General features: G+C 48.3%; 4 protein-coding genes across 4 annotated transcripts; all 4 read left to right on the plus strand.

Moving 5' to 3' along the window:
- Positions 1 to 3,208: 3,208 nt before the first annotated feature.
- LACBIDRAFT_310981 (uncharacterized protein) lies at positions 3,209 to 3,421 on the plus strand (the record flags this gene model as incomplete). Its single annotated transcript, XM_001887892.1, has 1 exon — positions 3,209 to 3,421. The coding sequence occupies one exon, from the start codon at positions 3,209 to 3,211 to the stop codon at positions 3,419 to 3,421; it is 213 nt and encodes a 70-aa protein (XP_001887927.1).
- Positions 3,422 to 6,076: 2,655 nt separating this feature from the next.
- On the plus strand, positions 6,077 to 7,875 carry LbPR_A13 (aspartic peptidase A1; the record flags this gene model as incomplete). Its single annotated transcript, XM_001887893.1, has 10 exons — positions 6,077 to 6,359; positions 6,416 to 6,440; positions 6,492 to 6,567; positions 6,618 to 6,725; positions 6,778 to 6,812; positions 6,867 to 6,892; positions 6,945 to 7,088; positions 7,143 to 7,295; positions 7,349 to 7,494; positions 7,548 to 7,875. The coding sequence occupies 10 exons, from the start codon at positions 6,077 to 6,079 to the stop codon at positions 7,782 to 7,784; spliced, it is 1,233 nt and encodes a 410-aa protein (XP_001887928.1). The 3' UTR covers positions 7,785 to 7,875.
- Positions 7,876 to 13,389: 5,514 nt separating this feature from the next.
- Positions 13,390 to 14,707, plus strand: LACBIDRAFT_310984 (uncharacterized protein; the record flags this gene model as incomplete). The annotated part of the gene is made up of 7 exons (XM_001887894.1): positions 13,390 to 13,444; positions 13,500 to 13,596; positions 13,654 to 13,777; positions 13,839 to 13,951; positions 14,003 to 14,187; positions 14,234 to 14,553; positions 14,606 to 14,707. The coding sequence occupies 7 exons, from the start codon at positions 13,390 to 13,392 to the stop codon at positions 14,705 to 14,707; spliced, it is 996 nt and encodes a 331-aa protein (XP_001887929.1).
- A 362-nt stretch (positions 14,708 to 15,069) lies between these two features.
- LACBIDRAFT_310985 (uncharacterized protein) lies at positions 15,070 to 15,713 on the plus strand (the record flags this gene model as incomplete). The annotated part of the gene is made up of 3 exons (XM_001887895.1): positions 15,070 to 15,298; positions 15,357 to 15,485; positions 15,541 to 15,713. The coding sequence occupies 3 exons, from the start codon at positions 15,070 to 15,072 to the stop codon at positions 15,711 to 15,713; spliced, it is 531 nt and encodes a 176-aa protein (XP_001887930.1).
- Between the last annotated feature and the right edge of the window lie 10,040 nt (positions 15,714 to 25,753).

Genomic DNA, 25,753 nt, shown 5'->3' on the forward strand with positions numbered 1-25,753 from the left:
AAATATATTAGTTTTGAAAAAGCGGTCAGCCTACGTTTCATGAGTTACTGGTGATCGATTGAATTCGAACCAAGTGCCGAAGTGGATGTGTTAAGACCACAAGTTGAGCAGAACGCGTTTCCATTTCTTCCTCAACCCGCTTAGAGCGTTCTTCAAGCTCGAATCCTCTCTAAACGAGTGCCCGTTCTCGCTCGTCAATTGCTTCCTCTAGTGCCCCGACCTTCTCTTCCCTCGCTTGTACTCATGGGTCAATCTGGAGAGGGAATTCGTGGAAAATCAAATATGACGGGGGGACAAATCACGTATCGGCCCAGTTCTCTCGGTGAGCTCTGTAACGTTTTGGTAAAGTCGTTATAAAACTTTTTCGTGGTGCTCTCGTTCCAATAAGCAAACTGCCCCTTGCCAACATATGGGTCAATGGCGTAGTTGGTTATCGCATCTGTCGAACACACAGAAGGACCTCTGTTCGACCCAGGGTTGACTCATATTATGATGGCCGTATCGTACGGAAATTTTTGTTGGCATGCATCATCTACAGTCGTCATACCACTGCTGAACGCTGAATTCAAGTACTTACAGTCTCCGCATTTGAAACATGCCATGGAGGAGTAGACTTGAACCCAGTCTCCGATGGTAGTAATTCGCTATGTTGGGTTTGAGTAAGAGAACGTAGTGTTGAATTCGAAAAAATGGGGAAGTTCTGTATTTGGAATGTGTGAGCGGGTAATTACTACCACGTACTGATAAAGTCCTTCCAGTCTCCAGACGTTATGGTATATAATTACACCCCAATAGTGTACATATCCATAACAGCTGGTATCGAGACTAGCAATAAACACGCATAATAACATTACGCCTCCCAGCACCACCACCAATGCCTATGTAAATGTACAAGAATGAACCGAACCAACACCTTGAACGTCCAACGAAATAAATGGTATATGTAACTAATCCTACTATATCCCCCCCCAGGCCTACTTCCAAGACGCCAACTTCTCAACCACCCATCCCAAATTAAAAACATCGTCATTCCCCTCGCCACTCAACTTCAAAATAAAATAAACCACCGTAAAGCTGAACATGATAATAGCCGCAAACGCAGCCATAACGTACGCCATCACTTCCATCGTCGATGTCATCTCTACCTCCTCCCTCCGCGCAGGAGCCAATTGTAAGCCATTCCGCAGATCCTCGACGCGCTTCTTCTTCGCCAGCTGTGCATCGAAGGCTTTTTCGAGTGTTACGATGCGGGTGCGTGGGTCGCTTGGGTCGAGGGTTACTTTTGTGTCGCCTTGAAGGGAGGTGATGTGGATGAAGGAGGGGTAGTTGTGTTCTAGCCATTGTTCGATCTGTGAGGGGGGGTAGGTTAGTAGGAGGAAAGAGAGAGGAAGAGAAAGAAGGCGAAGAGGGAGGGGAAGAAAAAGGAGAAGGGAAGGAGAGGGAGAAGGAAGAGGCAGGATGGGGACGAGGGAGGGGAAGAAGAGGGCGGGCAATGGAAGAAGAAGAAGAGGGAGAATGAGGGAAAAGAGGGAGGGGAAGCGGAAGGGAAGAAGAGGAAGGAAGAGGAAGAGGGAAGGAGGAAAGACGTACCTTTCCGCAGGCTATTGATATCCGAAGGAAGTTAGGATCAGAAGTGACCGCTTTCGCGTGAATCTTGCGTGCATAATCGCGGAAGATCAAGCCGACTTCTTTCGGGTTCACCGAACGCATTATAAGCTGCAATGGAAGGTAATAAGTAAAGGAAGGCGAAGAAGAAAAACGACGCACCGAAGCAGCAGTCGCCTTTCGAATCTTAATATTCCTCTGAAACATCGCCGGGTTCATGAAACACAGCTCAAGCGTCGCAATCGCCATCGTCGCCGGAATCGCGCAAAAATTAAAAACGCTCTGGTTCTTCAAAATCCTCAAATAATCCAACGAATCACACGCATGCCTCAGCGCATCAAGCACCATACCACTCTGCGCCCACGTAGCCCTCTCCAACGCTCCAGGGTCATACAACTCCTTCATCTCCGTAAACCCATACTCATCCTTACCCCAAATCTCACGAGGCCAGAAAAAACGTTGTTGGTCTACGTCTTCCCTGAAATCACGGATGATGTTTGTTTTTTGGAGGAGGAGGCCCATGGAGTTTGAGAGTTGGAGTTGGGAGCCGAGCCAGGGGACTTCTTTTTTGGAGGCTGAGAAGATGCGGGAGAGCCCTTCGCCGACGAGGCCGGCGACGTAGTGGCAGTAGAGGTCGTATTCTGAGATGGTGGATAGGTAGATGGTACCCGTGGTGGCGGCTTTGTGTGCGTAGTCTGCCATGCCGGTTTCCATTTTTTGAGCGATGTCGATTATGATGGATTTGTATCTGAAAAAAAAGTCAGGGGTTTGGGAGTAATGTGGTGAGGGGGAAAACGTACTCGGGTAAGAGGAGGTTGACTTCTGCGACGACGACGTCGTATTCGACTAGGAGTTGGCGGTCTTTTTCGTTGGGACCGCAGCCGTCGTAGTTCCACCCCGGCGTGACTGTGTGGATGTGGAACGAGCGGAGGATGGGCTGTTTGATGGCGTCTGGGATGGTCATGTCATCCTCGATAGTGTCCAGCCCACGGAGGACGAGGTAGAATATGGCTATCTAGATTGAACAAATGAGAAGCCGTTCCATGTTCAAATGAGGGAAGAAGAGCAAGTATCCACACGTGCGACGGAAGAAGACTCTGAGCGCCCCAGGTTTGAGCGTCGGGTCTTTCTTTGCCTCTCCGTTCGTTCGCGTAGGGTACTGCTCAAAGGGTGTATGTCGTGCACAACTCACCGTTCGTGCCAAATCACCGTCCAGCTCTTTTATAACCGCTGAAAAGCTCCTGCTGGTCATGTCCAAGAAATCCCAGCATCTCCTCATAGACTGCCGGTCCCACCCGGACGTAGGATGCTCCTTCAGTGCTTTAATATCGCGTTTCTGCTCATGATACATCCAGAACTGGAGCAGGGTCTTGAACTCCAAGGGGTGGGTGAGGAGGAGTGCGATCCATGTTGCGGCGCCCATTGTTATCTCAGTTGGTGGAGGAGAGGGGAGAGATAAATAAAGTTATAAGCGGTCGCGTTCGTGACAAAGAGCTGGGCCAGGGGTGGGCTCATCTCTTTTTTTTTTTTCACTCGTACGACTTGACACGATCGGGTGTTCCCACGTGCTCATAAACAACGTTTTTGGCTTTGACTTTCAACAATGGACGCTCCCTTGGCACCCCCCGTTCGTCTACAGGCTACGTCGTCCAACCCTATTTCTACGAAAAATGCTCAAAAGAATATCACGGCTTTTCTTGATGACTTTGAAGCTCGCAGTATATCGTCTGGAGGCCCAAATACTGCTGTGACGGTGCAGCTGCAAAAATTGAAGGATGCTCTGCGTGAGGAGCGTAAGCAGAAAAGGGCGGTCTAGGTGAATTGTCTTACTAGCTTACTGGTCTACTTTAGCTGAGCCGTTCGTTCCCAGATTCTAGTTTTTGCTAAACACCGAGTTGTACCATCATCCGTCGGTGTACTATCAATTAGACCTGAAACCCGAGTGTGAATTGGTCTTAAGCAGCAAGTACACGCGAAGGCGTTCAGTCGTGAGTTGACAATACCAAAAAATATTCCACTGCGAACATCTGAGCGCAGAGTTCGTTCAAGAGATCAGATCACTTTCAACGTTGGCGCAATCTATATGTCCCCTCCTTCTTTCCAAAAGAGGCTTCGAAGCTCTCATCGCGTCAGAGGAAATACTGCTTTTGCACCACTCTGTACGTCTAGGTGCAGACACTCAAAGATCCTCCATGTACATAGGCGACGTGAGGGCGATTAAGGTGAGCTATTCAGCCGTCTTACTGCTCCGCTGGAGCTTTATGTGTCGGCATCCAGGTTCTACGTTCGACCTTTTCATAACAGACTATGATCTTTCTTTCGACTGACCCCTCTGATGTCAGCAACTTCCATTTGCACCGCATGCAGACGAACGTTTCTCCTGCCCACGACTTTGAAGTTCGAGGGAACTCCGCGCTGAGATGAAGAACGCGAGAGGTGGGCGATCTACATAGATCAACTTCGACTATTCATCTTATAAATTTGCTAAGCAGAGCTGACTTGACGGCATTCAGATCCCTGAAGGTTCTGGTTTATCCTTACAAAGCCTTATCTTCAACTCCCTCTCAACCGAACCTTGGTATCAACGATGCACCTTCGGATTACACGCAAACCTTCCTCCACCTCACGATCCTCCTGTTGTCCCCAAACTTGAAGGTCCCGGGCCTCTCTTCCCTCAGTCCCAGGCCCTGTCTTTTTGTCTATCTTCCCTCAGTCTTAGGCCTATCCTCCCTCAGTCCAGGCCTATTGTCCCTCAGTTTCAGGCCTATCTTACCGCAGTCCCAGGCCTATCTTCTCGCAGTTTCTGGCCTATCTTCCAGGTTTATCTTTCACCAGTTCCAGCCTATCTTTCCTCAGTTCCAGCCTATCTTTCCCCAGTTCCAGCCTATCTTTCCCCAGTCTCTTCCCTCAGTTCCAGGCCTATCTTCCCCCAGTCCCAGCCTATCTCCCATCCCAGGCCTACCTTCCCTTAGTCACAGGCCTATCCTTCTTCGTCCCGGGGTCATCCTCCCTTGTCCCAGCCCCATCTTCCCCGAGTCCCAGGCCATTCTTTCCTCAGTTCCAGGCCTGTCTCCTCCCAGTCCAGTTCCTCTTTCGTATCGCAGCTGGGCCCCCATCTGCTAGACATTTGGGCGACGGCCAACGTGTCCTGCTTTTCTAGGCATGATTCAGGTGGAGACTTTTCCAGCGACTCGTCCTGTTCATGCCTCAACAACGCGCACTTTGTCCCCAAGGGCTGTGACTGCCTGCAGCCTTGTTTCTGATCTGTCAATTACCAACCAGTGACGGGTGCCCAGACCCGCATTAAGGTCTGCGAGTGCGCAGATGCCTTTTTTGAGGTGGACAACCCTCAAATATCTCGTCGTGTGCGGGGACGATGAGCAGGATTCAATTTCTCATCGTGTGCAGGGGCCTTATTTGATACGTACCTCAATTTCGAATCCAATCCGTCATCCTGGAAGATGACGACACGCATCGGTTTCTTTCAACCTAGCCTTCCGTGTCAGTGATGTTGCGGACGAATGTCCACCACAAAGCGAAGAGATTCCAGCCAAGGCAAACCATCTTTCTGCGACCACCTCGCCCAGTGATAGATACTCAGTAAGACGCGGAGGTTCTGATACCGTGCAGACATCCATTCAAATGGAGACTCCTCCCATTCCTTGTGTCAATTTTCATGCACACCTTATCACAGGGTCTAACTTGCCTGCGTGGGCAATGAAAAGTGGAGAGTCTTCCCACTCGTCGCGTGTGGCAGCCTGATCTCATATATCCCTCATCTGCGAATCCAATTCGCCAGCATGGGCAATAAGGATGGGGAAGCTCGTCATCCTGGCGAACGCGGTTGTTGAAGACCCGAGTTACACGCGGCGCTCGACCAATTCTTCTAATTGTACCACATGCACACATTTGACCTCGAGAATATTGATCATGGGTATGAAGCGATGATCAATTACGTCCCGGTCATTCTGGTATCCTCATTCTCCTCTCAAATCAGGCCACCTAGGCTCATTTCTTATCAAACATTTCCCGCATTTTCTGGACTGGGCCGCTCTGAGCGTCCTCCATTGCCGCCGCATTGAAGTTGTCAAATCTGCGAAAGCACAGTTCAATCACTGGTTGAGCTTCCCCTCCACATCTTCTGCAAGCCCATCAGTCTTTCCACCCTATCCTCGCCAGTGCTGATCATAACTATCAACCATCAAGCGATGATCAAATACTACGGGGCTTCTGCGGCCATTTGAGCTATTTCTTTGGAGTAGGGAAGCACCTTTGAAAATTTAGAAGTCCTGCAAGAACGGCGAATCCACCATGAGCTCTCCCATTACCTCGCACAACTCATCTACCTAATCAGAGACCTTTGGGCGGTTGAACAACTTCGAGAATCAGGCGGGCACCCCTATTGAAAGTCTTTAAAGCCCCTCCTTTGACGATTGAAACTCTCCAGGCTACTGCTTATCCCAGCTTCCCCATGACCCTCCTATCGCTCCTTTCCTCGCTCCTTCTCCTTGCTTTGGGTGTCGTTGCCAACCCAGTCGTCATCAACCGATCTCTAGTAACGCTCCCCTTGGCCAAGAAGTATAACTTTACTAGTATCAACAACCTCCTTGAGCATGATCAGGCTCGCGCACGGGCGTTGAAGAGTCGTGCGTTCGGGAAAGGCGGTGTTCCCGACACTGGTATCAACGAGCCGATCACGGATCAGGCTGTCACCTACACCGCATCGGTTGGCGTTGGTAGTCCGCCTACATATTGTGCGTAAAGACCTTGTTACGCTATTTTGCAGTCTGATAGGTTTTATCTTATCTAGATGACCTTCTCGTTGACACAGGAAGGTCAGTACTCTAAAATTAAAATCGTATCAAAGCTGACAACCCAGCGAACAGTTCCAACACCTGGATCGGTTCTGGAAATAAAAAATACGTAAAGACCAGCACCAGCGTACAAACCGGCGATAGTGTAGTAAGTTTGGGTTATTACTATCCTTGTACTTCTTTTCACGACGACTGTAGTATGTTTCATATGGAAAGGGATACTTCTATGGAACTGAGTTCTATGACACAGTCACACTTACTCCTCAGTTGGTCATTCAGGGGCAATCGATCGGCGTTGCGTTGGAGGTATGTCGCACTTTCGAGTTTCCGCAAAGCTTGTACTGATAGCGTCTTCCAGTCTGATGCATTCGACAATTACAATGGTATCCTCGGGTGAGATGCTTGTCTCCTTGGTTGTGCCCATCTCATGTCGTCCATGCAATCTAGCATCGGCCCAACCGACCTGACGATTGGTAAGTCCGACAAGGTATCCTCCTCCCCCTTCCCTCACTCACATCCATATAGGCACTTTGAACCCGGACACACAGTCGAGCGTCTCAACCGTGACCGACAACCTACACAATCGTGGCACTATCCCCGCTTATGAAATTGGTATCTTCTTCCAACCAATCAACGCAACCTCTCCTGGAAACGGGGAGATTACTTGGGGTACCTTTACTTTTGCATAGTTTTCAGTCGTGCGCTTATCTAAACTTTTATCAGGTGGAGCTGATAGTTCCAAATATACGGGTCAGATCAAGTTCACGCCCATCACCAACATCTTCCCTGCTAGCGCTTACTGGGGGATCAACCAGTCTATCCGCTACGGGGTTTCAACGGTCATCCTTCAATCGACGGCAGGTATCGTTGACACTGGTTAGTCCTCGTTGTAGCCATCACAAGAACTCCTTATATTGGGTACTACACAGGGACTACCCTGATCCTGCTTGCCACCGACGCTTTCAACAGGTACAGCTCGGCCACTGGTGCCGTCCCCGACGACAACACTAGTCTTCTTCGCATCACGCCTGCCCAATTCTCAGCGTTGCAGGGTTTGGTCTTCACTATCAATGGTGTACGTTTTCTCATCCTCAATACTACAATTTATGGCCTACAAGCGTACTACAGGTTCTTTACACTCTCACTCCAAATGCCCAACTGTGGCCCCGCTCTCTTAACACACAAATCGGTGGCACCGCTGGCAGTATTTACCTGATTGTTGGCGATCTTGGTAGCGCCAGTGGTGAAGGTCTTGATTTCATTAATGGTTACGCATTCCTGGAGCGCTTCTATTCCGTCTATGACACCGCCAATCAGCAAGTCGGATTGGCCACTACTCCTTACACGTTGGCCACTACCAATTGATTCACTTACGATTTGCATAGGCAACACATGGTCTTTCTTGTCTAGCGGCATTCAGGCTTTCCTGTAATTTGATAATTGGTCCTTGATGGAATGCCGTTGCGAAACCAAATTACATTCATGCCAGTTTCTGATGTACAAATTCTCTGCGTCTTGAGGTACCTCGTAGTTTTCCTCAGCCAGTTTTTCTCCAATTTTCGGCGATCATCAAGTTGATGTTGAGCCACTCTGTTTGATTCCGACACCACCCCCCTGACCAAATACCTACCCCCGTCCGGCTTCCTTTTCGTTCCTTCTCTTCCTGAGGACACTGGCCTGTTGGCGGTAAGGCCACGTCATCAATCAGCATATACACGGAATTGACGTTGGACTTCGCAGCCTATTATTCTGGAGAAGCAAGGCTGTGAAGTGTCGCAAGAACTCCGGGGTGCTCTCTACGAGGGTTAATGTTGGACGTTGAACTAGAGAAGGCTGCCCCGAGTTAGTAGTTTTGCTGTCTTGGTGTTGAAATACGCCCAACTTATCTGCGTCTCTACGGAAGCTGTCGGAACGCCTTGCGCTGTAGTTTGAACTTGCCCAAGTCAAACTATGCCCATTACCAACCCATCACATGGCATTGGTGCATCTATCGGTTACACCCGGTCTTGGTCAATCCAAGGTCAATCCCTCTCAACCACGCCTTTTGGTGCCCTTCATCTTTAGGGGTATGGCGAGGACGATGGTCTTCAATTGCGCCTATGGGAGACAATTTTGTGCAATATCGTTTTACCGCCATTCTATGGGCCCAGTCTATGAGTCAGGAAGGATGAACGAGCGAGGAGCTTGGGATTCTAACCCGCTGGGAGGGGGATAGTCTCCATTTCCTTGTCGTCATCAAGGCTCATCTTGTCTCATATCCGCCTCATTGACGGATCCGGATCTGTGGGAAATGAAGACAGGCTTCCGAAGGCAGGAAGCGTTCTGGAGAGCACGGTTGTTTGGAAGTTCAGTACGTACCACATGAACCGTTGCTGTTGCGCATGTTGATCACGGTCCATTCCCCCAGCAACCCCTCAAGCGGGTAAAACTATTCAGAAACCCCCCTTTCTGGTAGAAACCCGGGGTTTCCGAGGGGGTTTCGAGAAACCCCTGGCATATGGTCAAATTGAGTTCTCGATGACCGGTGATGGTCGCCGGCCGCGGCTATTAGTCAACGCCAAGTCAACGCTACAGCGAATTCACTCCAATTGTCCACTGTTACCTCGCCCCTCATGTTATCGTAGAGGACATGAGCCGAATGTGACAGAACAAATGTCTGTCGCTACGCCATTGGTCAATGATAACAAATGTCGTCGTGGCGGACAAAGGCTATTTGTCGGGCGCAGAGACTCAACTCAATCAAACAGTCGAGGAGTGAATCTTTGATAGATGAATGATATTAAATTATGGTAAACACTGGCAGCAATAAATCTGAGTGTCGACGTGCGCGACGAATCGAAGATGCGGAGAAGAAATAGATAAAATAAAATACAACCTGGGGACATGTAGATGACAAAACAATCACATCAATGCTCCAAAACGGTATAGCGTACGCCCCGAACGTTTCAAGGCATATGCAACGTCGAGACTCGAGTGTCATGACTATCTTCTGCTCAGCGTGCTCTGTGTACATTACTGAGTCGCGAATAACCTTGGAATGATGGGTCAGAGACACGATGAAGGCGACAAGTGAGGTGACCCACATTTTCAAGGAATATTTTCTAAACACCGGACGTCTCCTCGTAGATGAGACCAGAGATACCCTTCACGCCAACAGCCCAGACGCTGAAAGCCCGTCTCCACTATTCCATAATACATGATGTACGCCAACCTCTCGTGGCCATGCGCCCGTACCAGAAAGATTAGCCGCTAGCGTTGACGTTGGAGGTACCAGCTTTTGATTAGTTGTTCACTGCTCGGGTGACTGTTGGCCTGTTGAGATTTTCCTGTGGTTGTAGTTAGAGATACAGATCAAATATTAAAGGGTCATCTTGGTTGTATGCTGCTTACTTGGGAAATGAATCTATCTAGCATGGAAAACTCTTTTGTGTTACGACTGTAGTCCATTTGATAAAGTTTATGCACGAAGAGGGGCTGTTGGAGGACACCAGTTCAAGTAGCCTCGATGAATGGATGTAATGACGAAATATACCACAGAGTCACCCCTACGACACTACGGGTTGATCTCAGCATGTTCATCGTAGAACAGGATCCGTCAGCAGCGCTTGGGCCAACCGCCAGCGGGGATGATACTGACACGCGTGGACACTCCATCACAACAACTAGCCTCCCTCGTTCTGTTTCAGGCAAAAACTTGGATTAGGAACGCACCCACACCAGACCTTGAGGCTCCAGCGAGCAAGACGACAAAAAGCGATTCCACAGGCCAGCGTTCCTTCATTGATTTCGCCCGAATTCATCCTGATTTGCTTGACGAGCCCGGGAAATACGTGCCAGGGTCATTGTCGAGAAGGTTGAAAGTCTGAGACCTCGCGCGCCTCAACCCCAAACGATGAATTCCTACTTGTCCGCCGTTCGTTCGGGTTTGTTATACCTACGGCAGCCGGTGAGTAGATGGTCCTGATTTGCTTGACGAGCCCGGGAAATACGTGCCAGGGTCATTGTCGAGTGGGTTGAAAGTCTGAGACCTCGCGCGCTTCAACCACAAACGATGAATTCCTACTTGTCCGCCGTTCGTTCGGGTTTGTTATACCTACGGCAGCCAGTGAGTAGATGTGAGGATGATAGTGATGAAGACACGTACTGGGAGTTAGCACGAAGCATTTTTCACGTAGAGTGAGGTAGAATGGGTTGAGGAGGCTGGTTGAGCAGCATCAGACTCACAAGTTGAGCGTGTGGCATCACATGACGCCGTGGCCGGCGAACCCATCAAAAAGTTTGTTCGACTATACTATACAGGGTTTCTGGATAAGGTTATGCCAGAAACGGGGGTTTCTGAATAGTTTTACCCCCCTCAAGCCCCCCGTGCAGCAAATGCAATCGATTGCCTTAACGAACCTTATCCTTGTTACAAGCGACGGTTCAAATCTACCTCTCAGTCCAATTTCTTTGACATAATTTTTGCGAGGGTACAAATTGTGATCATAAGCATCATCCTTCCCCCTCCCCCAGTTGCCAGAAACGATGGGTTCCATCGACCACAATCCAAATCCTAATAGATATAACCACCAAGCGATGATTGAATTTTCTGCTATCCTCATTGCGAACATAGGGAAGGACTTTGAGGCAACAAAATTAACGTTCTAAATATCCTGACTGAGGATTCGCCATGATTCAATTTCCTACGATAGTCCGGTACTCAGGGGCTCCTGGCTGATTCTCAACTTCTTTTATTTGGGCCTCTGAGCGATTTCTCAGACCCGGCGTGGCGCGATGCCGCCACATTGGAGATGCCAATAGGATGGTTCTGCGATCTAATCCGTATTCCTTTTGTTTGGTTGATAAACCATTGGTCATCTTGTGAGCAACGCCGCCTCTATTCCAGCCCATTCCTCTTGGTTAAATTTCGCACGTGTAATGCTCTAGCCGCTCCCCGGCAATGATTGAGCTCGTTCACTGGCACTCCTTTCCTCCTCTAGTAATTCCCGTGCTGTCCTTGCTCCTCGAGAATAGTTATCAGGGCATGATTCACGCATACAACTCAGGCGCGACTGGGACTCCCGACGTAGGACTTCAAGGACGCTGAAACTAGTACAATTTCCGGTCTCGCAAACACCTGAAATCATATTCTTGACCTCTTCTCTGCCCCGAGTGATATGGGCGATGGGGCCAGATGGATAGCTCTGTGGAATAGAAGTTCCATGCGTAGTGATACTGCGAAGGTGACAACAGTACGCCTGTCGAATTTACTCTAGTTCTTCTCTTCCTGAAAGACTCAACAGGCAATAAGAGGTGGATGAGTGCACCGCAACATTTACCTTAGACTCACGCCTGTGCTTCGATGAGGTCTCCAGCATATGCCACTGTATACTTCACGTCGGAGCAAGCGAACATCCCATCATCCTGTCTATGTCTTTGCCATTCGGCCTCACTACACCTCTCTATATGAACCTCTGATTGTTCGAAGTCTATGTGACTTCGACAGCTGTCGGTCTCACCTTTAGCAAGTTGTGGAAAGGCAACTTTAACAGCCTCCCCTATCCGAAGGGCTCATAGGATCAAGCGTTCCCTTATGGTGGCACGGTACCTTTCTTTCGAGAAAAGTCTAAAGGCCAAGATAATACATAGGATATACACCTTCCTGTTTCCCTACCAGAACACGAGGGTGCTCAAAGCGTCGTCATATGGCATTCGATGGCACATATCACCCGCGCCTTGCCAAATTCTTGAGGCTGAGGGCGAAGCGTTTCGCAGGCAGGGCGTTTGTGCCAGGCAAGATTCCAATGCTTCTGATTTCACTGGCTGGCTTCTGAAGTGATGAATAGTGCGCAACTATGCCCATTTAAACCCGCTTATGCTAGAACGGAGAATTGATTGGATTTATATAAAGCGTCGAAGGGACTCATGACTGGTCAGCTCAGAGGCTACCCAGATAGTGATGGATGTCCTCAGCCTGCAAAAATTGTGAGGCCTTCAACACCGCGCAATGAGCACTTGAGGTGAACCTAAAGTCGAGCCAAGTTTTGTCGGATCCTCACGTTTTGTCCATAGAGATGTGCCTTTTGGGTTGCGTTGGGTGAGCGGAACCCATGGAGCCCGAGGCGTTTCTGCTTCGGATCTACATCTCTCGAAGCCATCATGGTTGGATGGCTTGTGGTACATAATACCATGTACTTACCTTGCTCTTCAAGTTGCCCGCACAGCAGCCATGACGGTTGCCCTTTACTGGCTCTTCTCTATCAACGAGCGCTCTTACCAACTCCTCTTTCTCGGCGCCATCGTATCTGTCGTATTTCTGGTTTACCATGTCGGCGAAACTCGTCAAGTGCGTCCGCCAAGCCCTCCATGTCTTAGAGGATTCATCCCCTTTGCAGCTGAAGCATATCCCTACCATGGGTTTCGACTCCCCAATTTTATCTTACCTTGACGCTTTTCGCTATCTCACCGACTCGAAGACTCTCGTTGACGAGACAGTTGCCAAGGTGTGTCGTGAAATCCAAAGGTCTTCCATTTCTGATGAATGCGTATAGTTCCCGAATAAAATTGTCAAAGTGCCAGACTTTTTGAAGTGGAAGGTGGTAGTGTCTGAAGCTAATGCGATCCAAGAAGCGGGTTCAATCTCCGAGCACGAGCTGTCGTCCTTGGACGCTGTCAGCGAGGTGCTGTACACCAAATTCTCGGATGATCTACGGCACTTTTCTAATCTATCACTCTTAGTTTCTTCAAACATTCTCTGACCGAAATCGTTGGGTAGAACAAACAAGTCATCGAAAGCGGAAACAACCTCGTCATGCACTTCCGGAACAAGTTTTAGAAGGGCTCGAGTAAGTTGTGACCTGATGATAGGGATGTGATATGGTGAACGTTCAACGCCTGGCCCAAAGGTATCCGTTTGTAGTGATGGCTTTTACTTTCATTCTCACGAAGTCTTGGCCGGCCAGAATGGAAGACAATTACAGCATTAGAAACGATGACAAAAGTAGTTTGCAGAGCGACCAACCGCACTATTGTGGGCCTTCCTTTGTGTTAGTCGTCGCCCATTGTCGTATCCGTGGATTCATGTTTATGATCTCGGTTCAGGTCGTAATCCGGACTATCTGGAGCTCACCACCCAATTCGCTGCTGATGTTGTCACAATGAGCTCCATCCTCCGATTGGTACCTCCATTCCTGAGGCCGTATATCTCATTGCCTTTCACACTTGATTTTTATTGAGATTCGACCTTTTGCGATAGGATTATCAACCACCTGTTTACCAAGCTCCCTCAACGTCTTCAGCGGGGAATGAAGCACCTCAAGCCGATCATCGACTCTCGCAGGGAAGAACAAGAAAAGATTGGTAATGGTTATGAGAAGCCGGTAGGTTTTCATACGTCCTCGACATCGATCCCGTTGCTCAATGCCGAACGATTTCTATCAGCTAGATTTCCTGTCGTGGCTTATGGAAGCGGCCCAGGGTGAGGAGCAAACTATAGAGAATCTTACAAGACGAGTTTTGGTTGTGAATTTTGCAGCGATCACACGTCTTCGATGGTGAATCCCAATTTATACGTACATATCATCCCTTACGCCGAAATGATCGAGGGAATTCCAGCCATTTGTGCATGCCCTCTTCTATTTAGCCGCCCTACCCGAATACATTGGGCCTCTTCGCGCAGAAGTTGAAGAGGTCATCGAACGCGAGGGCTGGTCCAAAGAGGCTCTGGATCAGATGCACAAGGTCGACAGTTTCATCAAGGAGTCGCAGCGAAAGACCTCGCTGGGCACTCGTGAGTGCCGCTCCATCCTGTATATACTTTACGCTGACAGAAACAGTCGTAATGGTACGAATTGCCAAGGAGGATTACACATTCGCGGATGGCACCCATATTCCTCAAGGAACTACGGTGGGCGTCAATCTTGCACAAGCACATCACGACCCAGAAACATACGAAAATCCCAAAGAGTTTGACGGCTTCCGCTTTGCGAAAATGAGGCTCCAGCAGGATAGTAAGAAATATGATATTGTTTCCACCTCCCCAGAGTTCTTCACTTTCGGATACGAGCGTCATGCGTGCCCTGGACGCTACTTCGCAGCTTGCGAGCTCAAGATCATGCTCGCGCACAACTACGACGTGAAGACGGAGAATGAGGGCGTGCGTTCTGTATGTCGCTCAGTTCATGCTTTCTACTCACATCCTTATTGAGCCACGTCGCGACGCCAGACGTGAGGGATCGGTGTCGATTGGTGAGCGGAGCTCGGGGCAGGGGGTGGAGGGAAATGGCTCAGAGCTCCCTGGCGGAGTTTGAGTTGGCGCACGAAATGCCTCCTTACCCCTGGAACCCACCATCACAACGACATCTCAAAGTGCAACGTACACAGGAATTCATTTATTGAAAAAACTATGTAAGGACTGTAAAATACGGAACCCTCAGGGGGTGCCTTGCAACTTCCAGTCATTTTAAACTCCAACGGAAGCTTTAATAGCAGCAGGGATGGCAATTGCTAATTTGGAGAAACTGTCAAGCGAAGCAGGCGGCGGCGAGGGGGGGCGATTTCGAACAGTGGATGCCCGCGATGAGACGACAACGGGATGCCACCAAGCGTGGTGAGCATGACACAGAGCTGACATAAGGCGCTGAGTGACGTCGGTGTCACCCCGTCACAGGGAATGCGTGAATCTTCTCCTCTCTCCATTCAGAGTCAGGACATGGAGCTCTCTTTTCAGGTCAGCGTCGCAGGTGTACGGATCTCAAACTTCGATCCTGCAAAGACTTCAAGCAGCGAGGCCGTAGCTAGGTACATTTCAGACGTGGAGAAAAAGAATGACTTGGAGGAAGGGACCTTAAGAGACGCAATAATAGCAAGCACTCCATTTGGCACCAGGCTCTGGGAGACAAGTGTGTCCATTTTCTTTTTCTTACGTTTGCGGCACGGTGACGTTGATCACTACATCAGCCAAAACTGGTTCCTTCGTCCCCCAGCCCGCCCCTCTGAATATGCGCTTGGAGGATGCATTCGGAAATGAGGGTGGTACATACCTTCTCGAGGTCAAACCGGAGTTTTTGAAGTACTTTCTAGTTGGCAGTGAGTGCAGCATGCTAAGCTATGACTCGGAATCTATGGCTGATCACGCTTGAAGGTCCTGCATCCGTCAGGAAAAAGAACAAGAACAAGAAAAAGAAAAAAACCAAGAGGGCTGATGAGAATGGTAAGGTCTTTGTTTGCATATTTGAGGTGTCCCGGATTTATCATTTCCAGCTGACGAATCTGCGACAAACGTTGTTGAAGAGCCAATTGACCCTACTGGTCTAGTTGACAGTGAGGACAATGACGTAATATCCATGCTCAGGTTCAAAGTTCGTCAGCCGACTTTGAGGTATGACCTCCTTTCTTTTCATTTGCTGGCTGCACTGATATGGAACTACGGACCAAAAGCTTTCAGATATGAAAAAGATGATAGAGAACATGCAAAAGGTGCTGGATGTTGGACGGAAGAAAGCCGACGCTGAATGGAAGAAAGCGGATGAAAAATGGAAGAAAGCAGACAATGAACGTAGGACAGCGGATGTGGCGACGGCTCGGTTGGAACAGGTGCTGGATGATGAACGGAAGAAAGCAGATGAGGAACAGAAGAAAGCAGATGAGGAACGGAAGCAATCACAAGCTAGGATGAATCAACTGGCCGAAGCGTTGAAGAGGCGGGAGATCGAATTCGATGCCATGAGGGAGACTGTTGACAATACTGCTGAATGGATTGGCATCGGCGTACGCTTTCTGGCTGCTCCCCTTTTCCCTTTACTCATAGTAATTCTCAGTGTCCTCAAGATAGCGTGGTGCTCCGCAGAATCAAGCTTCGTAATCTTCTTGACTGTGTTCAGGCCCGACTTGCCTTTTGTATCGGTATTGCTGCCCAGCCGTATATTCGAGGTGCATCAGCATTGTGGAGGGATTCACTGCAAGGACACGACACCGCTGAAAGGCTCCGATGTGCCAAAACCCTTCTTGAAGATGTGCTGCGCGATCCCTCCACGTCCGACTCCATCAAGTCCGGCCTTCGTAAATTCATCCTCTCAAACGAAGCCATGATGATGGCTGTCGAACAGAAATCGAAATTGCGGGAGGATGGTGACCAGGCTGCACATTATAACCTCACCCAATCACAATTCTCTGAAGTTGTCCAAGAGCATTGTCAGGAAGGGGGGAAGAATGAAGGCGGTCTCAACACTTTTGTTGATTTTCTGTTTTCTTAGCTATGTGCGTGCATGATCTCAATCTGTATTCTCTTTCCAATCTTGGTCCATGAGCCGACACTGTGCTCCCCAACAAATCTGAAGGAAGGCATAGACCTGCCAAAGACCTGCATCTCTGTCAGCCCATCTCTATTCCTGCACGTAAAGCCTATCACCCCCAGTGTCTTCATGTGGGTTTTGCTGGGCGGATGTTCAATTTGGTTCCCATACTCGGCTCTTTGCTGATTGTCTTTCACCTACCACCTCTGAGTCGATTCCACACCACCTCGAACCACCCTCTCGAACCCCTCATCTTGCACGTCAACTTCTTCTCTACCCACTTGACACTCCCCTTCCACTCACCAACTCTCCCCAAATCTAACATAAACTCGCCACGGCATTTCCAACACGGTCTCATTTGGGATCGACATGTTCAATGTCGGGTTGTGCTTGATTTCAGGTTTACGTCAATCTTGCCACCGTGAGAGAGGAGGAGAGACCTACAAAGCAGCTCAGAGCACCACACAATCTCTTGGCATTGGCAAACATACCTTCTACGGTAAATTTCAAGCCAAATTCTAGGAGGCAGACGCAGAAGGGACGTGTGTCCGTTCGGAGCGTATGGTGGATGATGCAATTCATTTGACATCCGTTCCAACGTTTCCTACATCGAGTCGTCTGACGCTTGTTAAGTACCGGGAGTTCACCTTCGATCCCTGCTACGTGAAGCTTGTCTCCGACACTCCGTCAAACTCGCCGTCGACCCCTGCTCAGCTTCGTCGAATTTACCTTCAATGGGGCCCAGCCTAACACGTCTACCTTCATTCGGGGGCACTCACTACCCCTTTACCCGTGCTTACATCCACTACCCCCCTAAACATTGCAAATAAGAATGTCCATGCATACTATTTCTCGAGGGCGTCAACAAGGTCTTGCTTGGGTCTAAGCATGTTCATCTACATAAGCTACGTCAACGAAGCTTAAAGTATCGCGGGTGGCGCGATTGAATGCAGACTATGAATTTCTGGGACGGGTAAATTATATGTTCAGTTTCAGCAGTGGTGAAACTCTGCCAGGAGGACTTGCCGAAAATCTCGATGCTGGGGCCTCTGGCAGAGCTCCCAATCGCCGAGGAAAACATGGTGGTGTGAAAGGAGAAAGACTAGCACTCAGAATGAGCGTTCAAACGGCAGGTCTGGGAACATGTCAAGTGCTGCCATGGCCTCGCCGCCTTGTTGCCAGCCGAATCAGAAAGACATGAGATGAGTTGGTGTAGAGCCAAGTGAATGAGTCTAAGTACATCTAAGCAAAGTTGTGTTGATCTCCCAAGGACAGCGATTTCTGAATCTCATACCTTGGCATCCATCACCAGCGACAGTCAATGGCACTTGGGCGAGAGCTAGCTGTCGTTCATCAGTCCGATCCACCTGACGAGACTTCACCGACATATGCTAAGTATCGGGAAGACATTGGTGACAAAGGGTAACGCCTCTCGAATTCTGAGCTTCTTTCTTACAACGTAAAATGGCCACCCTCAGATACGCGTGTTGATCAAGTCCAGCTCAAGCCTACTCCCAGGCCACATAAGTGCTCGCCGTGCACTACCAGTGGGTCAGTGTAGACTGCCAGTGGCTATAGTTGTTGAAGCACCAATGAAGCACACTGCCCCCATAAACCTACCATAATAGCATGGGTTCGACCCTCTTTCCTCCTCCCTCGCCCCTTCAAATTCTAACCCAGTCATCCGACTTTACATGGCTCTGCGTCCAGAGCCTTTTCAAATTCTATCAACCCATCCCTAACCTCTTCCAAACTTCCCTCTCCTCCTCGGCATCGCTATGCAAAGTCCTACCTCCAATGTTAGATTCGACGTGTTCGATGCTGGGTGGGCTCAGCGCACGACTGAGGGTTCTTGCGCTTGATGTCAGGTTGCCAGTGAGGAGGAATGTGCCAGAATTTCTGTGGGCCTGAATGACGTGGAAGGAAGTTGGACTTACGACACAACTTCTACTCCATGCACTGATATGTGAATCACTGTTTTATTGCGCTTCTCAAGCCCAATCTCAGACGGCAGGCGCGAGCGAGACGGGCGTATGTCCATGCGGAGCATGTTCATCCGTGCATTGTGCATAGTATGTTCCCTCTGGATTCTTCAACGTCAATGGCGAGAGTGCCTTTTACTTCTGGTACTGTGATTTTACCTTTAATCTCTGCAATGTTGACTTGGCATTGTCAAGTTCGTCTTCTGTCAAGTTCAACTTCGTCTTCTGAAAGATGGAAACCAGCGTGGCAGAGCCTCGACACCCTTGAAGCAGCCACCAAATGTATCACTACCAAAATGTACAAATCCACCATCGACATACATACATCAGTCAAGAACCTCTCTAAGTTGCACGTTTGCGGAACATAACTTTACCCTTCGGATTGGGCATCCACCACCCTGCCAACCAAACATCAGGGGGCCGAGGAGACCCCAGCTGGGTTCTAAGCTGCCATGTCACCTAGTGTTTAAAGGTTCAGTCCATAGGACCGCAAAAAACCGGTGGACCGAACTGAACCGGACCATGGTCCGGTCTTTTTTTCGGTTGCAGTTGCCCCAATTTGGGGTTGGTCCGGTTGCCGGTTGCCTCATTTCGAAAATCTTTTAAAACCGTTCAAAGGCCGGTTTTAATCGGTTGCAACCGGTTAAACGGTCACGTGCGTTACATAGCCTTGTAACCACGTTTATTGCCTTTTATTGGGTTTTTGTTTCATCAAAAACGGTTAAGAATTGAGAAAGATATAACCAAATCCATATTTTACCCGAGTCTCTATGAGATGTAATTCGGTTTCAGTCATGGCTATGTCAAATCTTCATTAAATCTCTTGAAAATTGGTAGAATGATGGGTATTTATATGCTTTACTATTTTATATAACCTGTTTATTTTTCAGAGTAATAATGATTGAGATACAAATGGTTTATATTGGTATAATAAATTATACGCAAAAAAACCGGTCTGGATCGGTCTGAACCGGTATCATGGACCGCAAAAGACCGGTCCTAGGTGGTTCGGTTCGGTTCCCTCAATATCTGGGTCGGTCCTGGACCGGTTGCGGTCCACGGTTGCGCGTTTTCGGGGCAAAAAACCGGACTGAACTGAACCTTTAAACACTAATGTCACCAGATTTTGGTGACGGCGTCCCAAATTTGGGAGGCGGTCACAATACGCTGGTGACCGCGGTCCGCTAGGCAGCTCACCTAGACGCGTGCAGTATTCCATTTTACCCTACAGTGTACCACCACCACTTCATTCGTTTCTCGCTTTTTCTACACTAATTTATTCGCGTTCCCTCTATTTTATGCACATTTAATCTGCACGCCCTGACGCCAGGCACAAACGCACCTGCCGCATCAGCGGCGTCAAACGCCGACGTTCCCCAGCTTCCATCAACACCACCTTCATCTGCTGACGTCCAAATCGACCCCCAGCTTCTTCACACAGACTTCTTTCCTGCTCGAAAACCCGATGGCAGTCTCATCTCAGAAGAAGTGTACAAAACCCACCTGTAAGTTATGGGTAAAACTATTCAGAAACCCCCCTTTCTGGTAGAAACCCCCGTTTCTGGCATCACCTTATCCAGAAACCCTGTATAGTCGGACATCCCCTCCCCGAAAATTTGATGGCTTCGCCGGCATCATGTGATGTCCCACACATTTGTCAGACTCAATGTCAACTTGCCGCCTTCACCGCACACTGTGAATCACACTCAAATTCTTCAACCCACTATCAACATGTCTGTACGTGGAAGGTGGAAAGGTGATGCTTTTAAGCCGCTTGACTGTTGTTTAACATCATTGCACAGTAGGCACCTGGAAAGGGTGGAGCTAAGCGCCACCGAAAAATCCTTCGTGATAACATCCAAGGTACGTGTCTTCATCATTGTTATTTTTCCATCTATTCACTGGCCACCCTAGGTGTAACAAAACCTATCATTCGTCGTCTTGCTTGCCGTGAAGGTGTGAAGCACATCTCCGGTCTGAGACCCATCTACAAGGAGATGTGTGGTCTTTTGAAAAGTTTCTCGAATGCGTGAGTCACTTTGCTTGTCGCCTTCACCGTGTCCTGACCCTTTGGTCCAAGGTTATTCGCAACTCAGCGACATACACTGACCACGCTAACCGGAAGACAGTAACAGCACTCGACATTCTACATGCCTTGAAACGATTGGGACGCACACTATACGGTTTCGGAGCATACAGTGGCGATCAAAAGTATTGCACGGCCACCATGTGATCAAGTCGCATCGATCTCCTGGTTGGATTCATGCTTTAATCTCAAGTAAAATGAGTGTTTGGGGTACATTAAAGTTTAATACATATAATCGAAACAAGTTACACATATATGAATTAGATCTAGCCATAATACATGCATTTTATTGCTGAAAACCATGTGTAATACTTTTGCTCAGGTGTCTCAGAAACACATGGTACCTCATTATAAAAGATCTAGCAAAGTATGGACCGAAAAAAACAGCTCAGACATCTTTTCGCAATCATGGTCTATACTTCCCCAACAAAAGTCACCAGAATTGTTGATCTCAAGAAGCTTTCCATGGACAACAATGACATTGCCCAAAGAATTGGTATTCATCGCACAACTGTCACCCGTATACTGAAACACTTCGAAAAATCAGCTGATCCTTACTATGTTAATCCAAAGACAGGCTGGCCATGTAAATTAGATGCCTGTGACGTCTGAGTTGCAGCCCGGATGCTTGCGAAATGTGAAGCTGCAAATGCTACTGAGGTTGTTAAGAAAGCCTTCCCTGCCATCTCTCGCCACACACTCTCACGCAATCTCCGGGCTTACGGACTTGTCTGTTGTGTTCATAGGTCTCGCCTGTATATTTCTCCCACCAATCGGTAGAAGCGCCGCCTCTGGGCTTTGGCACATGCAGGCTGGACTGTAGAGGATTGGAAGCACGTTGGATTTTCTGACAAGTCCAAATTCCTTCTTTCAAATCAGATGGCCGCTAATATGCATGGTTTCAACCTGGACAGGCCCTAGATGATCGCTTTATTAAGAAAACTATTAAACATGGCACGGGAAACCTCATGGTGTGGGGATGATTACTGCTAAGGGTATGGGACGCCTTCATCGGATTGACGGAATTATGTGCGGCCCGGACTATGTGGAAATTCTTGATAAACAATTTCTTGGTAGTCTTAAGGACCTAAAAATAAGGCATACAGGGAAGGAGGGGTTGATTTTTCAGCAGGACAACAATCCCAAACACAGATCCAAGGTGGCTCAGGAGTGGTTTGCACGAAAAAATGTCAAGCAACTCCCATGGCCGCCATCTAGCCCAGATATGAATATCATTGAGCATGTCTGGGATCAGTTGGATGCCTTAGTTCGTGCTCGCAACCCATTGCCGACAAACAAGGAGGAGTTATGGGTAGCACTTCAGGAGGAATGGGCAAATTTTCCACAGAAGGCCCTCAACACTCTCTATGAGAGTATGCCTCATCGCATTGCTGCATTAATGATGGCTCAGGGTGGCACTACAAAGTACTGAAGGCCAGTAAGAAATTGCTTCTTTGGTTCTCCCGCAATCACTTAATCTCACATCTGACAGCCTGTGAGCAAAAGAATTGCACAGCGCTTTGATTCGTTCTCATGGCTTTGACATCGGCGGGACCACTAATTACTATTATTGAGACTACCACATTATTTTGTACTTTTCTGGCTGCAGTGTAGTTGTTTTCTTATCTTAATTGAGTGCATTTTACGATCAGTAGGCTAGATTTACAAGTGCATGTGGTGGCTGTGCAATACTTTTGATCGCCACTGTAGATATGATTGTTACATGTCTAGATAATGTATTTTTATCTTATTTACCCCTTTGATTCGTCTCGCATGTCGACACTGACAGTTTTCGCCAGTGTATCAGTCACCATCGTTCATCTATCAAACATTGGGGTGAGGTAACAGGGACAATTGGAGTGATTATGCCCCTCCTGTCAGCAGGCACCACATCGGTTTGGCCGCAACCGTTTTGTGGCTTGCTCACTCCCACCAGCACTTGTAGAAGATCGTTTGCGACCCCCTCCACCTCGCACACAGCCCTCTAATGCATCTGTTAGACGCTGCGTACGTGGCCTTCCCTTGGGATTCAATGTAGGGGGGTCATGAAGTGTTTCCCGGTGCGTTTCATCCAATGCATCCTCTCTGGGACCAATCACAGTTAAATATTCTCAACCAATCAAGGAAATACCCACTGTAGGTCACAAAGGCTGTCGATGAGAGCATCAAGTTGCTCTTGTGTTTGCACAGCTGATAGAAGTGGCCGGATTGCTGCCTGAGCTTCGTGGAAGACTGTGTGTGCTGGAACGGTCTGGGTTGCTGTAGAGAAGCCTTCGGTGGGAGCAGTGGAGCATTTGCTAGGGCTCAACAGGTTTGAGAGGAGAGATCCGGGTAAAGTCGTTATTGATTTTGGGATGGCATGCGTAACTGCAACATCATCTAAAGGGACTGCGGAGACGGCAGTTATATCGAGACAAGGATCCTGATACCACCTAAAGAAGATGTACCATTAGAATCCAAAGTAGGCCAGTTACAAAAACTATAATACCTTGCACGAACCAGACCAATGTGGAACTGGAGACCTTTGGCTTTCACGACGGTGAGAGCCTGAAAGTAATGGCGACAGGGTATGCCAAGATTCATGCCCATACAGCAGTCGCAGACATATTGATTGTCAGATAGAACAGCCAGGTAATGTGTAGCGCTGGTCCTGAGGTGAGTAATTCGGAGAAGATAGATAACTTTGAGGCCTCGTCCATTGATAAGATGGAGAAGCCATTTGGTGGAGATATACACTTTGTCGTTCTTGAATTGGGAGAGCATGGACTGCATGCGCACAAGTTTATCAGCCGCACTGTTGGTGTGAATTTGCTGATGCGACTGACCTTCTCCTCCCCTCCTACCCAATCGTAGCCCATTTCTTGGTCGATTTGAATCGCATACTCTGTCTATGCACAGCATTCACAAACAAGTTGGAAAGAAATCAAAAGGAGGTGCTCACCCAGTCACGCATACCCTCAGGGAGCTGCAAGACTTCGGTTTTGTAGTACATTGATAACTCCATTTGCTTGAAGCATGTTTGTAATGCGTAAGGTCCTACATGGTCTCGAAGAATTTTGAGGGGTCCTATGAAGACAGATTCTATGTTGTGGTCATGTTGTCGGCGCGACGACTGGAGGATAGTACACGTGAATTTGTTGATAACTAGAATAAAGAACGTTACGAACCTCTTGAACCCGAATCATTTCATTAACGTGTTGGCCATTCGTGCGTTCATTGAGCCTATCGAACAGTTGCTTCAGGCCGATCTTTGGTCCACCTATTAACTTGTTCACTCTGTTCTCAGCCTCAACCCGCCCATTGGTCCGTACCCCTGCAGTAAATTTGAAGGATACCCATGCCCAAGCCCATCGTTCACAGGAAGGATATAGTTCAGCATTGAGATAAGCTTGAGTTGAGGGATATCTTGTAACAAGGTGCTTCCATAAGCGATCAAATTCTTCAGGCAAGACAGCATGGTATGCCACCCAAAAATCATGCTGGAAGTTGCTCCACTCAGTCCCAAGACTGCCTCGTAAATTGGTGGTTACATTGCCATCAAGGTGATGGAGGCAGTAGACATGGTCGGTAAGCAGTAGGGTTGCTTCAACGGAAGAGATAAGGGTTTGGCTTCGATCGCTAGCAAAAATTTCGGGGTGTATACCACCTGTGCTATCAAGATGGCATCGCAGTACCCAATTGTGATGTGCAAGGTCCTCCGTTGCATGTAAAGCATACCAGGCGTTACGCGATGTTCCAGTGTTGTCAATAACTACCCCTACGTTAAGAGGGTAGCCGCTGTTGTTCCAATTGTAGGTGTTGTCGTTGATGAGAATGTCACCAAATCGTTTTGTCAATTCAGCTTGAAGCGGAGACTGCCACCATATGCCAGTGACAGTCTGTGAATCATTGTGGTACTTCCAACCGTGTTCTTCATCTATCTTTTTCTGCAGGCTTGCAATGATGGCAGCTACGTCCTCACCAAGTGACACTACAGCTTCCCTCGCCTCCTGTCGTGCCTTTGTGATGATGTTGCCAATTTGACGGGGCTCTAGGGTGTCAGAAAACCAGCTAGCGAGGACACTTGATATCTGTTTCCGATTGAAGTTGCCTGAAGACGTTGCTAGTTCTACAACAACCTTTCATTGCTCAAGTGTTGCTGGGTGATGGATCACGCCACCCACAGGGATTTCCCGTTCATGGTTATGATCCCAGTTGGCAAGAGTAACACGCCATAATGTCGAGTGTTGTATCCGATTGACATTGACATGAGCCATACAATCTGTCTTGATGGATCTTCCCTTACGATGATCAGTGGTGTTTAAAGGTTCAGTCCATAGGACCGCAAAAAACCGGTGGACCGAACTGAACCGGACCATGGTCCGGTCTTTTTTTCGGTTGCAGTTGCCCCAATTTGGGGTTGGTCCGGTTGCCGGTTGCCTCATTTCGAAAATATATTAAAACCGTTCAAAGACCGGTTTTGATCGGTTGCAACCGGTTAAACGGTCACGTGCGTTACATAGCCTTGTAACCACGTTTATTACCTTTTATTGGGTTTTTGTTTCATCAAAAATGGTTAAGAATTGAGAAAGATATAACCAAATCCATATTTTACCCGAGTCTCTACGAGATGTAATTTGGTTTCAGTCATAGCTATGTCAAATCTTCATTAAATCTCTTCAAAATTGGTAGAATGACGGGTATTTACATGCTTTACTATTTTATATAACCCGTTTATTTTTCAGAGTAATAATAGTCAAGATACAAATGGTTTATATTGGTATAATACATTATACGCAAAAAAACCGGTCTGGATCGGTCTGAACCGGCTCCATAGACCGAAATAGACCGGTCCTTGGTGGTTCGGTTCGGTTCCCTCAATATTTGGGTCGGTCCTAGACCGGTTGCGGTCCACGGTTGCGCATTTTGGGGGCAAAAAACCAGACTGAACTGAACTTGCGAACACTAATGATCAGACGGGTTGATCCAAGCGGAATGTGTTGGGGTTGGATGATG

Source organism: Laccaria bicolor, genomic scaffold (genome assembly GCF_000143565.1).
Source record: "Laccaria bicolor S238N-H82 LACBIscaffold_49 genomic scaffold, whole genome shotgun sequence".
Lineage (NCBI taxonomy): Eukaryota > Fungi > Basidiomycota > Agaricomycetes > Agaricales > Hydnangiaceae > Laccaria > Laccaria bicolor.